The 13,513-nt window shown below is 37.2% G+C and overlaps 3 protein-coding genes across 3 annotated transcripts; 1 reads left to right on the forward strand and 2 right to left on the reverse strand.

Annotated features, from left to right (window-relative positions):
• Nucleotides 1-1,038: 1,038 nt before the first annotated feature.
• LOC120007065 (germin-like protein subfamily 1 member 1) lies at nt 1,039-1,848 on the reverse strand. Its single transcript, XM_038857229.1, has one exon. It carries the CDS (start codon nt 1,813-1,815, stop codon nt 1,144-1,146), a length of 672 nt encoding a protein of 223 aa, XP_038713157.1. The 5' UTR covers nt 1,816-1,848; the 3' UTR covers nt 1,039-1,143.
• A 301-nt stretch (nt 1,849-2,149) lies between these two features.
• LOC120007062 (eukaryotic translation initiation factor 5-like) lies at nt 2,150-5,867 on the reverse strand. Its single transcript, XM_038857227.1, has 2 exons — nt 5,714-5,867; nt 2,150-4,007 (listed from the first exon to the last, which is right to left on the reverse strand). Exon 2 carries the CDS (start codon nt 3,676-3,678, stop codon nt 2,350-2,352), a length of 1,329 nt encoding a protein of 442 aa, XP_038713155.1. The 5' UTR covers nt 3,679-4,007; nt 5,714-5,867; the 3' UTR covers nt 2,150-2,349.
• A 5,755-nt stretch (nt 5,868-11,622) lies between these two features.
• Nucleotides 11,623-12,940, forward strand: LOC120007662 (two-component response regulator ARR5). Its single transcript, XM_038858045.1, has 4 exons — nt 11,623-11,933; nt 12,017-12,096; nt 12,188-12,265; nt 12,364-12,940. The coding sequence occupies exons 1-4, from the start codon at nt 11,771-11,773 to the stop codon at nt 12,766-12,768; spliced, it is 726 nt and encodes a 241-aa protein (XP_038713973.1). The 5' UTR covers nt 11,623-11,770; the 3' UTR covers nt 12,769-12,940.
• The last annotated feature ends 573 nt before the right edge of the window (nt 12,941-13,513 follow it).

Genomic DNA, 13,513 nt, shown 5'->3' on the forward strand with positions numbered 1-13,513 from the left:
CATGTGACTTAATGTTATAGTTTAAGGGTGTAACATAGATAGATGTCACATGTACAATTCTTAAAATAATCTCTCCATATATTATATCAGTAAGTTCTGCACATTCTGTTTATCATGGATCGCCGTCCGTTGTGAAAACATTGTGTACAAGAGTTCTTTACCAATGGTGTTACAGAAAAGCCTTGTTCTTTATTCTTTGTGGAACTTCCTAGATTGTTTGATTGATTCCAATAGGCAATAGGAGGGGAAGGAGAATTAATATTTTGGTACAACCTTGACTGCGTAATTTATTCATACACCTGTCGTGCCCAAATGTGAAGCCATCAAGCAACTGTGTAATAGAGGGTGAACACCTAATCATTTGGTCGTTAAAATTTGCTTAGAACATTCATGAATTTCCTGTTGGTTGTGGACAATGGTGGCTTAGTAACGTGACATTGACTTGTATATATAAATAAATTATTTTCTTCGCATATGCTTTGTGGGGATAGAACACATGGTCACATGCCTATTAACTATTAAGCTATTGAAAAGTTGAGACAGTTCTAGGGATCTGGATCTGGATCTGGAAGTAATTGATTACAGGTGCCAATATGGTTGTGGTTTATTTCAATAGATGGAGATATACGACCTCATATACTCGAGGGATAGACTATTAGTGAATCTCTTGGAAGGTCTTGAGTTCGATTATCACTGAGAGTAATATATTTATCGTCACTCTTTGAATTTTGACTCAAGTTATCCTATCTTTCAATGGAAAACTTATGTGCTTGCAGCATGACAACCCAAGTTTATAACCATATTAGATGTCCAAGGCAAACTTGTATAGTTGTATGGTATCAGATCTCGGTTACTCAAAAAAATGTACCCAAGCCAAGTTTAATCCAACTTTTGATTCTTGAGGCATGGAAATCAACGAACAAATAAGAAAATCATATCAACATTTTAGGTCTCCATCTGCTTTGACTTTGAGATGCAGTCTTTGCAGCTAATTCAACTCTTGCCAATAAATTTTTCTGTTTCATTGTATACAATAAATAAATAAAAAAAAAGGGGGTTGGGAAGTCTATTTATTGTGAAATTTTAACCACCATGCACCATTTCAAGTTGACAAATAATACACCATTATTTAGTCTCACAGAATCAACCACCAAGATTTGTACGAATCCTGGCAACATCTTGGCTGTTAATCTGAAATGCTTTCCTCAAAACTTGATCTGGGATCGATGGCTTGGATGCAAATGTAGCAACAGAGGCCAATTGTGCACCTGGGTTTTGGCTACTAAGCGCAGACACAGCCAATGCTGGAGCCTTTGAGTCGATATTATAGAGAAAATGAATAAGAGCTTTTGGAAACACAAACGAGTCACCGGTTCGTAACTGTTGCGTGAAGAGACGATTAGACGTATCAACAAAGCCCACTAGAATGGTACCCTGCAGGCAGATGGTAACTTCAGAGGCCCGCGGATGAGAGTGGGGCGGCACAAGCCCATTTGCCTCGATGTCGACTCGAGCCATGGTCAGGCCCATTGTGTTGAGTCCTGGCAAATTGACAATGTTAGTGAGAGTGACATTGAAGCCAAAAATGTTGGCTTTTGTGTTACCGGGCTTGGCCAGGACTGATGTGGTGAAATGGGAAGCAATGACCTGAGTTGGGTTTATGCAAGGAGCGCCATTAAGGTATATGGATTGAGGGACTTTTGTGTTGGCCACACAGTAATCCTGAAGTGGGTCCGGGTCGGGTTTAGCTAGGCCCATTAGGATAGCTAGAGTGATGATTAATACTATATGGAGAACCCCAGGATTGGTTTTCATAGTGGCCTTGGCTAGGAGTTATTGGTGTGTGTTGTGATGTGTATTTCATTGTGCAACACAACAGTTATATATATAGATATATATAGGACACATTGGATTATGTGCGGAGGATGATTGAGTAGCTTAAGAGCATTACAGGATGAAAACACAAGTTAAGTTAAAAGGGGTTGTCATTGCCAAAGGCTAGGGAAAAAAAAGAAAAGGAAGGGGGGGATTGTCATCAATGTAGCTTCATTGTCACACCATTGTGTTTGGCTTCAAAGCAAATTCTAGTGGACAATTCTTAAAACCCAAGGTTTTTTTCCACCCTTTAAAACTAAGAACCCATTTAGGATAAGAAAATGTAGAATATTAATGTCTAGAAACGATACTCTTAGGCACAACAACATAATGACTAGTTGGCAGTAATAGAGAGAGTTTATAACCAGAAATAGAACAGCAACTCAACACATAGCACCAAGCCTTATTCATTCAAACAACAAAGCAGAACAAGATCCAAAGCAGACAAAAGACCATAAATGCATGCTCCCAGAATCACTCCTCTGATTCAGACTCAGCATTCTGGAGCCATTCGATGAAGGGTACAATATTCTTCCATATGGGGGAGTTTTTGTTGCTACCTGCAAGGCCTTTCTTGTACCACTCCAGTATAAACTCCTCTTCCAACAAATCGCTGTCGTACAGTACTTTCAGAGCCAGACCAACCTCCTTCGCTGCCTCAGGGTTCGCCTTGGTGTAGAATGACTCAAAAGCATGCAACAGAATCATATGCGACCCATCTTGAGTTCCTGCTGCCAGGTAGGTTTTCTTTTTCCCAACCTCTTTGGCAAATCCTTTCTTAACATCCCCGAAAAGCGCCATAAATAAGGCATCGGTGACTTCTTGCTGAGTGCCAGAGAGAGAAACCAAAAAGGATTTCAGTTGTTTCACTGAGGAACTTGTTTTAAGAAATTCCTTAATCTCGTCAACAAGCGTTTCAAAGGTATTAGCACGCTTGACACCATTCTCATGCCCCTTATTGTCATGTTCTGGAGATTTATTCACTGACTTATGCTTCTCTTCACTGGTTGATAGCATAACCATATCTGCAGTAACAGCACTCAACTGCTCCTGTATGCGCTGCCTAGCAGCTTCTAATGAAGTGTCTGTTTGCCATTGGACATCATCCTCGTCGCCATTGTCAGAACCCACTTGGTCACTCTCACCAGCCTGGCTGTGAGTAGGGGAGTGATTCTCGTCAAATCCACTACTTTTCTTCTTGGTTGATCCACTTTTAGCAACATCCTTTGAACTAGCAGATGAACCTTTCTTCTTAGCTTCCTTTTTGAGCTTATTTTGCTCCTCATCAGCAACCTCACCTTCCTTCAGCCGTTCCTTCTCAGCTTTCCTCAATGCTTTTTTGTCCTTCAATTTCTTCTGCTCAGGTGGATTCTTCAGTATAAATGTTGTGAGCTTGTCCCTCATGTCAACATCTGAAAGAAAACCACAAGCAGCACATTTTAGGGTTATCATCTGTGTCTTTGTGATGACAATCTCAGTTTCAGGGTTCCCACAACCATAGCACTGAACATATTTTTTGATGAAGTTTTCAAGAAGCCCTGCAAGCTTAGCCGTCTCATGAGCACCATTTACCAGTGAAGTTCCAGTTTTCTCATCAAATTTTGATTGGGCACCAAGCTCACAACCAAAATATTTTGTAGTGTATGAAGCAGGTCTAGCCAAGGCCTTTGCGATCTCGACATTGTTAACAATATTAGTCTTGATCCCATTTCCTCTACCTTCAATCTTGGTAATCATTCTCGGCATCTTATACCTGTAGAAGGCATCATCACGGTTGGAGGCACCAATATTCTGCAGAGCCATCTCGATTTCTGTATGCTTCTAGAGAAATTGATCAGAAGAAGCACAAATCAGCAGTGTTATTGCCTCTTGCAACAAGAAATCCTCCTCTACTGAACAAGTCCTTTCAAAAGGAACAGGCTGCATAAAAGATCCAAAACCGTGGATGTTGCACCTTAAGTACAATGTTATCTGAGGAATGTATGTTCTTTTTTCTAGACGTAGGACAATACTCCCCAAGTAATCCAATTGATAACAAAAAGAGGGATGCCCGTTCAGACATAAAAGAAGTTTCGAACTTGATGCTCCCCACTTTAGCTATTTGCGACAGAGCAGACTAAACTGCCAACTTCCTGAAAGAAGATAAAAGAGTTGCTTTCAACTTTAGCAAGACAAAAATAATTTCACAATTATAATGGAAACCGTTGTTAGTCATACTTAACCTATAAAATTAAATAATAGGTAACGATTTATCATAATTCATAACATTGCTAGCAGCCTCAAATGACAATTACCTTAAATGTAACCAAAAATACAAGAGATACTTTTATTTGTTGTGTTTCACCTCTAAATTGCAATATATAATGATCTACTACACAGTTCATACATCATCAAAAGAAAATTACACACAAAACCACAAATTTCAAGAAAGAATATAGAAGGGTTATTTCCAACTTTGGACAAACTAAGAATATCACCAAAAATATAAGACACTAATATGTCGCGTTTCACGAGTTAATTTTGAAAGGCTCCTTAATCCTATACTGTTGTACGGTAGCACGGAATTTTTCCCTATCCAAACTACAGTTTGGAGCATGAGAAAATGACTTGAAAAAAACATGAAGATGACTTGGACCCAAATATATAACCCATCATGACAGAGATGACCAAATGACAAAATACTATAACAGTAACATATCTCAAATCCAAAATTGCAACTAATAAAGCCATCAATATAAGTGTATATTGTATAATTACATCACACGCGAACACAACATTTTACATCGAGACTAAAATTTTAAAGATTCGATATCCATTTTGTTAACAAGTACAAAAAGAAGATGAACCAAAAGATATGCTAATCCAGAAGACTATTTTTACAGGGTACAACATAGGCCAATAATTAACAGAGGTAAAAAAAAACACCCGATCACAAGGCTCCTGCAATTGGATGGGGTAGGGATGGACAAGATGTACGCACACCTTTCTCCCACATAATATATGGAGAGGTTATTTCCAAGAATTTAACATGTAATCTCTAGGTTCCAAAGATATATAATCTCATAATGGTTATATGATCACCACAAAAATGGACATTCTCACCTCTACTGACTACTCCCAGTAGACAAAAAAAGTCCTCATCATTCAACAACAATACAACGAGAAGATGGTTAAATATCAAAACTATTTTAATATCTTGGTCCCTGATTTCCCTCTTCAACAAAACAAATATCACAATAGCCAACAATATTAAGATGTTTACAGACACTGGCTAGACTTTACAGCCGTTTAAAGAGTAAATAAGAAAAACTCACAAAATCAATGCAATGACTCCTAAAAATGTGATAACTATGGTTCTCCTATTAATCTATAGTCAGTATAAATGCGGACATACTTATTTACGCATCAACAGCTCTGCTGATGCTTAAGCAGAACAAACCGCAGGTCATAGTTTTAACTAGTTACAACTTCCTCAACTGCAGGTCATAGTTTTATTGAGAAGAATCACCGATAAGTCCTCCAAAACCATGGCCATCGGATTATAGGATTCCCTTAACTGATTCAGATTCAGACCTTAATCAAATCAAACCCATCGACAACAAAAATAATTTCATCCACGGTAACAACAAATCTCAGATAGATGTGGAAGTTTACAGATCTACACATCAAGAAAGTTAAAAGTGGAGCTACGATTGAACAAAAACAACACTTCATCAAACGCAAACGTAACACAACAACGGCATAAACAACTACGAATTCAAGAAATATAAATCAAAAGACGAACTGAGGATCACAGATTAAAATGAAATGAAAGAAGCGATAAAGACTGGAATTCTACCTCTCGACGATGAGAACGGAGCTATGCGTCTGCGTATGGAGCGTAGGGTGTTGGTTCTGAGAATATGCTTGAGGGGAAGCGAGGATGTGTAAACGGCGTTTATATAGGGCAACTAATATACGAATTTTCAAGAGATTTTGGTTAGGGCAAACTCAGCAGCCAGCACCACAAATATTTAGTTATTTTCCTGATCGGACTTATCGCATCAAAATTTTGTTTTTCCATTTTGTCTCACAAATTACGATAATAAAAATATTGATGCAACTTGAAGTTTGTGCTAAATTTATGGCAGTCAAATTCATCATCTCAGCTAACAACCCACTATCATATCAACAATTAATCAAATCAGTTAGCGATAATTTCTTTTTTATGTTCCTAAATTAATTAATTGGATTGTGCAAACAGATCATCATTGTCACTTCAACTAGTATTGTATTAATTATTTACATAATTTGTTAATTGATAATTTAGTTTAGACTATAACTAACGACAAATAAGTGTTTTTATGCAGTATAATTAGGCAAAATTAGTCCGCATTAGTGTATGAATTTATCTCATCATGTCCAAAATGGAGAATATGAATGTCATTCATGGTTTCTTTCTTCCTTGAACCTTATTTTGATAGTTAATTTCCTTCCTTCTGGGTTTCTATGGATTTGTAGGATTGGCACCTAGTTTGGTCATCGTAGCTTCCTTTTGAGGCCTCTTTAACATTGGTATGCACCTTAGCTTTGACTTTGATTTTCTTAACTTTGATTTCTAATTTGGTTGAGTTTTATTTTGTTGCTTGTATGGGCCAAAATCCACTCTCAAGCTGTATTATCTCAACAAAGGCCCACGAGAATCTCGGTCAAATCCAACAGGTCTACGGTATAGGCTATCATCTCAACAAAGGCCCACGAGAGCCTTGGTTGAGCCCAACAAACCCACGACTTGGGCTGTTTACTCGACAATTAATGGGCCAAAGTCCATGTTTCCTAGAAGCTCTTTTATAGGCTCATGGGCTGATCAAGGCCCAATGCTTGTCAGCTCCTCTAAATATATGAGGATCTCCGTCATAAAGAGGATCCAATTTTTTGGAGATATTCTACTCTCCATTTCTCCCTAAATTCTTCACTTCTCTCACCATCAGGCGCGAAACTAAGACATAATATGATGGTGGTCGCCAGGAGTGGACAATGAATTTTATGTTTGGGTGGTCAAAGCTAAGCAGGGGTCCTTACCCCCAATTTTTTTGTTATTTATTAATTATACATTCGAAAGTATGAAAAATAACATTAAAAATTATAAAATATGATAAGTAATAATTCACATGTCTTCTTGTTCCAACCAAGAGTATGATTTTTTTTTTATAACATGGGGTCTAAATTGAAAATTCATGAGGGTATTTTCAATAATTTGGTATATACTTAGGTTTATTTAAAAAATTTGAGTTGATCCCCTTAAGTCAAGAGGCTTCGCCTCTTATTCACTATAAATCCTACCACGTCAACTTACTTGATCGTTGGAGTTTCTTCGACCGATACCTCACTGTGTCAAGCTTCACCGTCTACTCTAAATGTGAATTTTTCAATCTTGTTGAAGGTCTCGTTCGACTTTGTTTGATTGCAGATATTCTGGAGCAGCTTTGTGACACTTGCGTATTATGGTACCCACATACTTTCTTTTGACGGATCGATGATTTGATTCCTAATATTGAGTCCTCATATAATATTATTTGCACATATCCTACCAATCTCTAAAAAGTAAAAAACCAACCTATGGTGCTAGTGTTTGAAAATATGGCATATTGTTAGAGAATGAATATCCTTCAGATCAGGACATGTCAGCAGCATTTGCTCCACAAAACAAGGCCGTTTCAAAAGTCTTGCTAACATATAACTCTTCCGATCTGTTTACAACCACACCCAACAAGCTGATTATAACTCTTTCAGATATTCTATCTGCTATGATGATTCAAAAGGCTTAGCTAAGTCTATTGTAACAAATCACTTGAAGTCTCTGTAAATATTGGACACTACACACGACAGATAGAGTAGCACAATCTATCTAGTAAAGATCAATTTAATCAAGCAAAGTAAATCACCATAAGAGGTTTCAATTCTTGTTATGGTATCGGAGCTTTGTCTCTAACACATACATGTCAGAAATCCACACCCCAACACAATTAATAATATTGTTCGTTTTGGGATTTCAATTCATGTGGATATATTGGATTACTCTCACGAGTTTGTTCCTCATGAGTCCATCAATTGAGCCATACCCCAAGTTACTAAACTTATGAAAATGCCTAACTAATTGTTTAAAGGTGGGTTTGTCCTCATAAAGAATGAACAATCATCACATATTCCGATGTGAGTCTTTAACATTCTCCCACAATTGTATGTCGTGTTATGTCAAATCCAACAAGTGGATTATAGGTCATGTCCAACTAGACCAAATTCCTACGATACAATGTAAGAAATCAATATCTTAAACAATTAATTATATTGTCCGCTTTGAGGTTCCAATTTCCGTGAATATATCATATTATCCTCAAAAATTTATTCTTCATAGGCTCAACAACTTAGTCTTACCCCAAATCACTTAACCCATGAAAAGTCCTAACTAATTATTTAAAGGTGGGTTTGTCGTTAGATATATATGTATATGTTTTGATGATATGTTGGGTAAAGTGAAGAAGATAGAAAGCTAGGTGGGTAGGTCCAAAGATATTGATTAGTACGTATTGGAATTGAAAAAGAGAGAAGAAAAAGATGCCCCAAATCCCACTCGAATTTTTGAAAAAGTGGGCAACAAACCAAATCTTCCATACAATACAAGAGTATCATTCATACAGCCATTCACATTTGACAATATGACCCACATCCTTCAATGATTCTCTCTTTGGACCTTCAATACGTTGTCGTATCTCTTGTGTGTGAGCCATCCACAACCAATGACTGACCCCACACACTCTTTTGATAAATAATTTTGGTCATGTCGTTGTGAATTTTTGATATGATTCTTAATTAATTGAGATTCTGCCGCTGACTTAATGATAATTGGTACTAAATTATATTTACTAAACTCTCTTTGTGATAACTGATAAGCTCATGCCTTTGTTGGTTTTTTTTTTGTTTATTCCCTATTCAATGACTGCAAAGTCAACTAGTATTTATAATTTATACGAACTAGTTTTTTCTTTTTCCAATTCAAACTTTAACAGAAATCAATTTCCTACGTTAATAACTTAATACTAATCATAATCCAATTGACCAAACAAATTGAAGAATCAACAATTAATTAAGGTTATGAACATACCTGAATGACAACCCAAGAGAAAGGGAAAGTTTATGATTTTTTTCTTCTTCTATTTTCATTAAATTGAGCTATTTTTAATAAATGAATTGAGCTTGTAATATTATTTTCTTATGTCTCATGATTTTACTCCTCCACACATGTAATATTATTTGCTAAAATTTACTTAGTCTTGGTGACATATCAGTTGGTCGAACTAGCGTTTGAGAGGTTATTCAAGTTTGTTTTGAGTGCAATGCAGGGACTATTATACCCCTGGTTGATATTGGTATTCCAAAGATGCAATTTGAGTATGATTTCGTGTTGGAAAATTTACCAAGACACTTGGCAGAAGACCCAATTGGAGCACAATCTTTTTGCTACAACTTATAGATAATAGAATAGAGTCGCAATGTCGCCTTAATTTAGGGCATAATCGATTCTCTTGAGCTCCAATATCATTGGCTTTATGCACTATATACCATTCAAACCTAATGAGTAAAACAAGACCACCCCATCCATCATCAATGGAAATACATAAAGCAAGCAAAAAACCACACTGACTCACTTTTTACAGTTTCACCTTTTGGGTAATTCAGAATCACTGTACCTTTACACCCTTAAACAACATACCAGTCAACTGGGGATAACGGAGGCTGTTGAGGTGACTGTGACAGAAAACGTCACTTCACAAGTGAGATTAGCCAGAGAATAAATTGAACTCCAGATTTTTAATAGAACCCTCCGCGTATGACCACGAGAACGATAAGAGGAAAAATTCTATATCCTTTTTTTTTTTTTTTTTTTTGGTTTGATTGAAAAGACGAATCGAGCGATGTCGCAAGATTTCCGTTGTCCAGTGTCTGAAAGTAAAGAAAACTGGAGCAAAAGTCCAAACCATGGAAAAAAAAAGAAGAAAAAAGGCAAGACTCAAGGCGTGTAGGCCCCACCACCCAAGATCTCCGTGGGCCCTACCATATCTTCTGAATTCTCTCTCTTGTCTCCCCCTCGCTGCTGTTCTGCCCACATTATTATTTTTTAGAAAGAAAGAAAAAAAAAAGATGACTGATTTGGTGCACTTTCACAGCATTTTCCAAGTTTTGTGATTGTACCTGACAATAAAACTAATCATCTTAATTTGTTATTATGGGTATGGTTGAGTAGTTGCCTCCCACATTCATGATCTTTGTCATGCGTTCATATTAATACACACACACATATATGTATATTATTTTCTATATCGATTACCAACCATACTAGATGGGTTTGAGAGTGGGCAGATGAGATTATTTTCAGAAATAAAATATCTGCAGAGCAGAGTAAGAGTGCTTGTAAAGATATCACAAGACGGTCATATTTTAGATGAAAAAATTGCATCGACATAGGTGATAACTTGAGAATTCACTTTCCTAAGCTAAACAAGTTATGGTTTAAAGTTTGAGAGCGGAAATAATTTTCTAAAATAAAATCCATGCGGAGGAAGGTAAGAGGTTCGCATCGACACTGATAATGAAACAATTGAATAGCATTTGAAATTTGGGTGAACTAGAAGTTTTAGAGATTTGGAGACGAAAGAAGATAAAAGCTATTTTGTGATTTTGTATATGTTGTGAGAGAGAAAAAAGAGGAGAGAGATCTTTGTGTTAGAAAAGTAATAAAAAAGGACACAGACACAAATAATAAGACTTTCTTTAGCCAATCTAAAAGCAAGTCAACAAATGTTATTTCGGCTTGATGCCGGAATACTAGTAAAAATTTGCCAGAGAGCATAAATTTTTGACATTTCATGATACTGTCTGAATGATGACTCTGTAGCAAGAGGTTTTGGGTGGTAAATAAACTCTACCTTTCATTATTGAAATGTATAATTAATCCACTTTTAACCAGTGGAGATCATTCTTGGGAGCACCAATTTAATTAAACATAAGGAGAGACTAAAAATATTTAATACATCTTAATCACACAACTTCTTTTCTTTTTTGCCAAAAAATAAAAAATAAAAACACTTTTACTAGACAAGAAAACAGTACACGAGGTAGCATGTGCATGACAAATGACAAAGCGGTCGGGCTGGGGTTTTGTTTACGGTGTATTTACAGCTGTCAAACATACCATTTTTTTTTATTTGAACAAAAAATATTTAGTAGAGATATGCATTACGCTATTCACCTCCTCACTTCACATCATCTTAAGCAACAAAAGACTCCATTGCAATTTGCAATTGCTCTAAAACAAAAGATATCGCTGCCATCAATCCGCCACGACATCGGCCAGGTTTTTTTTCTTTCCAAAATCAGAGTAGTAAATGTTACCGGCTATAGCAAGTACGGAACCGATTACTTTACCAGTTTTTGATGCCGCCCTTTACAACGCGTGTCGGTTTTTACCACTTCTTTTACGATTTGACGGCGGCTACCTCCATTGACCTACGGTCAACTTTTTCCTCGATCCCGACCATTCACTCGCGCAAATCCCAAAACGATTTGACCAATTTCTCACGATACGATCATATCTGCAGGCGATCGGACCAAAGTGGATATTAGAATCCGGATCCTATTTTTTGTTATTAAAAGCTCTTCCCCTTCGAAATAAATAATAGTAAATAAAAGTAGATACGGAGAGAGAAACAAAAGATTTGATTTTGAGAGAGAGACGACAGAAGATATAATTGATACAGACAGACAGATCGACATTACGTTCACAATGTGCATAAAAGTCAGGCCATCAGATACAGAGTAAAACCTCTGTTTGAAGAGAGAACAATTGTCAAGAGAAGCTATGGCTATAAATGGTGTTGCTGCTGCGTGGACGACGACGGAGAGTATAAGTACTTTCGAGCTTTCCATGTCTGATTCTGAAGAGGTTCATGTTTTGGCAGTCGATGACAGCCTTGTCGATCGAAAAGTCATTGAACGGTTGCTCAAGATTACTTCTTGTAAAGGTTAGTGTCTTGATGGGCTTCGTAGGCTTTTAAGAGCTTCGATTTGGGAAGGTTTATAAATGAATTTTTGTTTGAATATGCAGTGACTGCAGTGGATAGTGGAATCAGAGCACTTCAGTTTCTGGGTATAGACCAGGAGGAGAACTGCTCTGTTGGGTTTGATGTTAGTGACTCAATTTTATTTTGAACTCCGAAAGAATCATTGGGTACTCTGTTTTTATTGATTAGTTAATCGATTATTGATTACATTTCAGAGTTTGAAGGTGGATCTGATTATCACGGACTACTGTATGCCTGGAATGACAGGATACGAATTGCTCAAGAAAATCAAGGTAAAACTGCATAATCAATCAAATTAAATATCCAAACCAAGGACTGCGAATCGGGTTTATCAGATTTTGATCCGGGTTTGGACGTCTTTTGTGAGCAGGAATCGTCTGCCTTAAGAGAGATTCCGGTGGTAATCATGTCGTCGGAGAACGTAGTGACTCGAATCGACAGATGCTTGGAGGAAGGAGCAGAGGACTTTATCGTGAAGCCGGTGAAATTGTCCGATGTGAAACGCTTGAAAGATTATATGACCAGGGAAGGGAACCAAGAGAGACGGATCAAAAATAACAAAAGGAAAGTTCCAGAGACTTGTGATCTCTGTTCATCGCCACCGTCCATCTCATCATCGTCTTCACAATTATCGCCGTCGCCGTCATTCTCCACTCCCAGCTCTCCGCCACTTTCGCCGTCGGATTCACCGTCTATACAGTCACCATCAGCTCCTTGTTCTCCATCATTGTTAGAATCTCCGACCGGGCGGCTTAAAATGTCCATCTCGGATTAGATCCTGACCGTCTATTATATGTACTTTTGCCTCACGATGCAAATATTCGCAATTTCCCGTTATTTGTAACGGTTTTTGTCGTAACACCGTTTTTTGTTGTTTTGTGGTGGGGTTATTTATTTAATATGTGATAGATAATGAATTAACGAGTTTTTGAGACTGACTTTACTAATTGTGATGTGAAATATTGGAATTGTTGAGGAGGTGGTGGTTGGGGGGGGAGGGGGAGGGGGAGGGATTTTGGGTAATAATGTTTGATATTGTCTACCTGAACAGAATATTTGATTTTGGGTACTGTTGGTGGTGGTGTGTGCTGGAGATGTTCCCTCGTGGAGGAGTGGGTGGTGCATGTTTTCTTTTGTTTTGTTTATATATATATATATATATATATATATATATATATATATAAACTGAGCAAAATGGTGTAAGCAGCTAAACTGGTATTTGCACAATAGAAGTTGAGGACGTAGAAGTTGTAGACATGTGGAGATCACAAAGAGATTTGTGGGACCTACATGACCGACCTTTAGAGACCTACTTTTCTATGATGCAGCATCTTCATACTTCCTTGGCCCTTTCTTTTAAGCAATATGTATGTGTAATCCAGGAATGGCCTATAGGGAAAATATTGGTAATGTCCAAGGCAAGACATGTTGAGATCACATAGGGAAATTTTTTGATTTGATACAATTTATATGTTGCTGTTGATTCAAGGGAAGACCAAATTAGTTAACCTGCGTGGAAA

The sequence above is a fragment of the Tripterygium wilfordii genome, chromosome 10, assembly GCF_013401445.1.
Source record: "Tripterygium wilfordii isolate XIE 37 chromosome 10, ASM1340144v1, whole genome shotgun sequence".
NCBI classification, from domain to species: Eukaryota; Viridiplantae; Streptophyta; class Magnoliopsida; order Celastrales; family Celastraceae; genus Tripterygium; species Tripterygium wilfordii.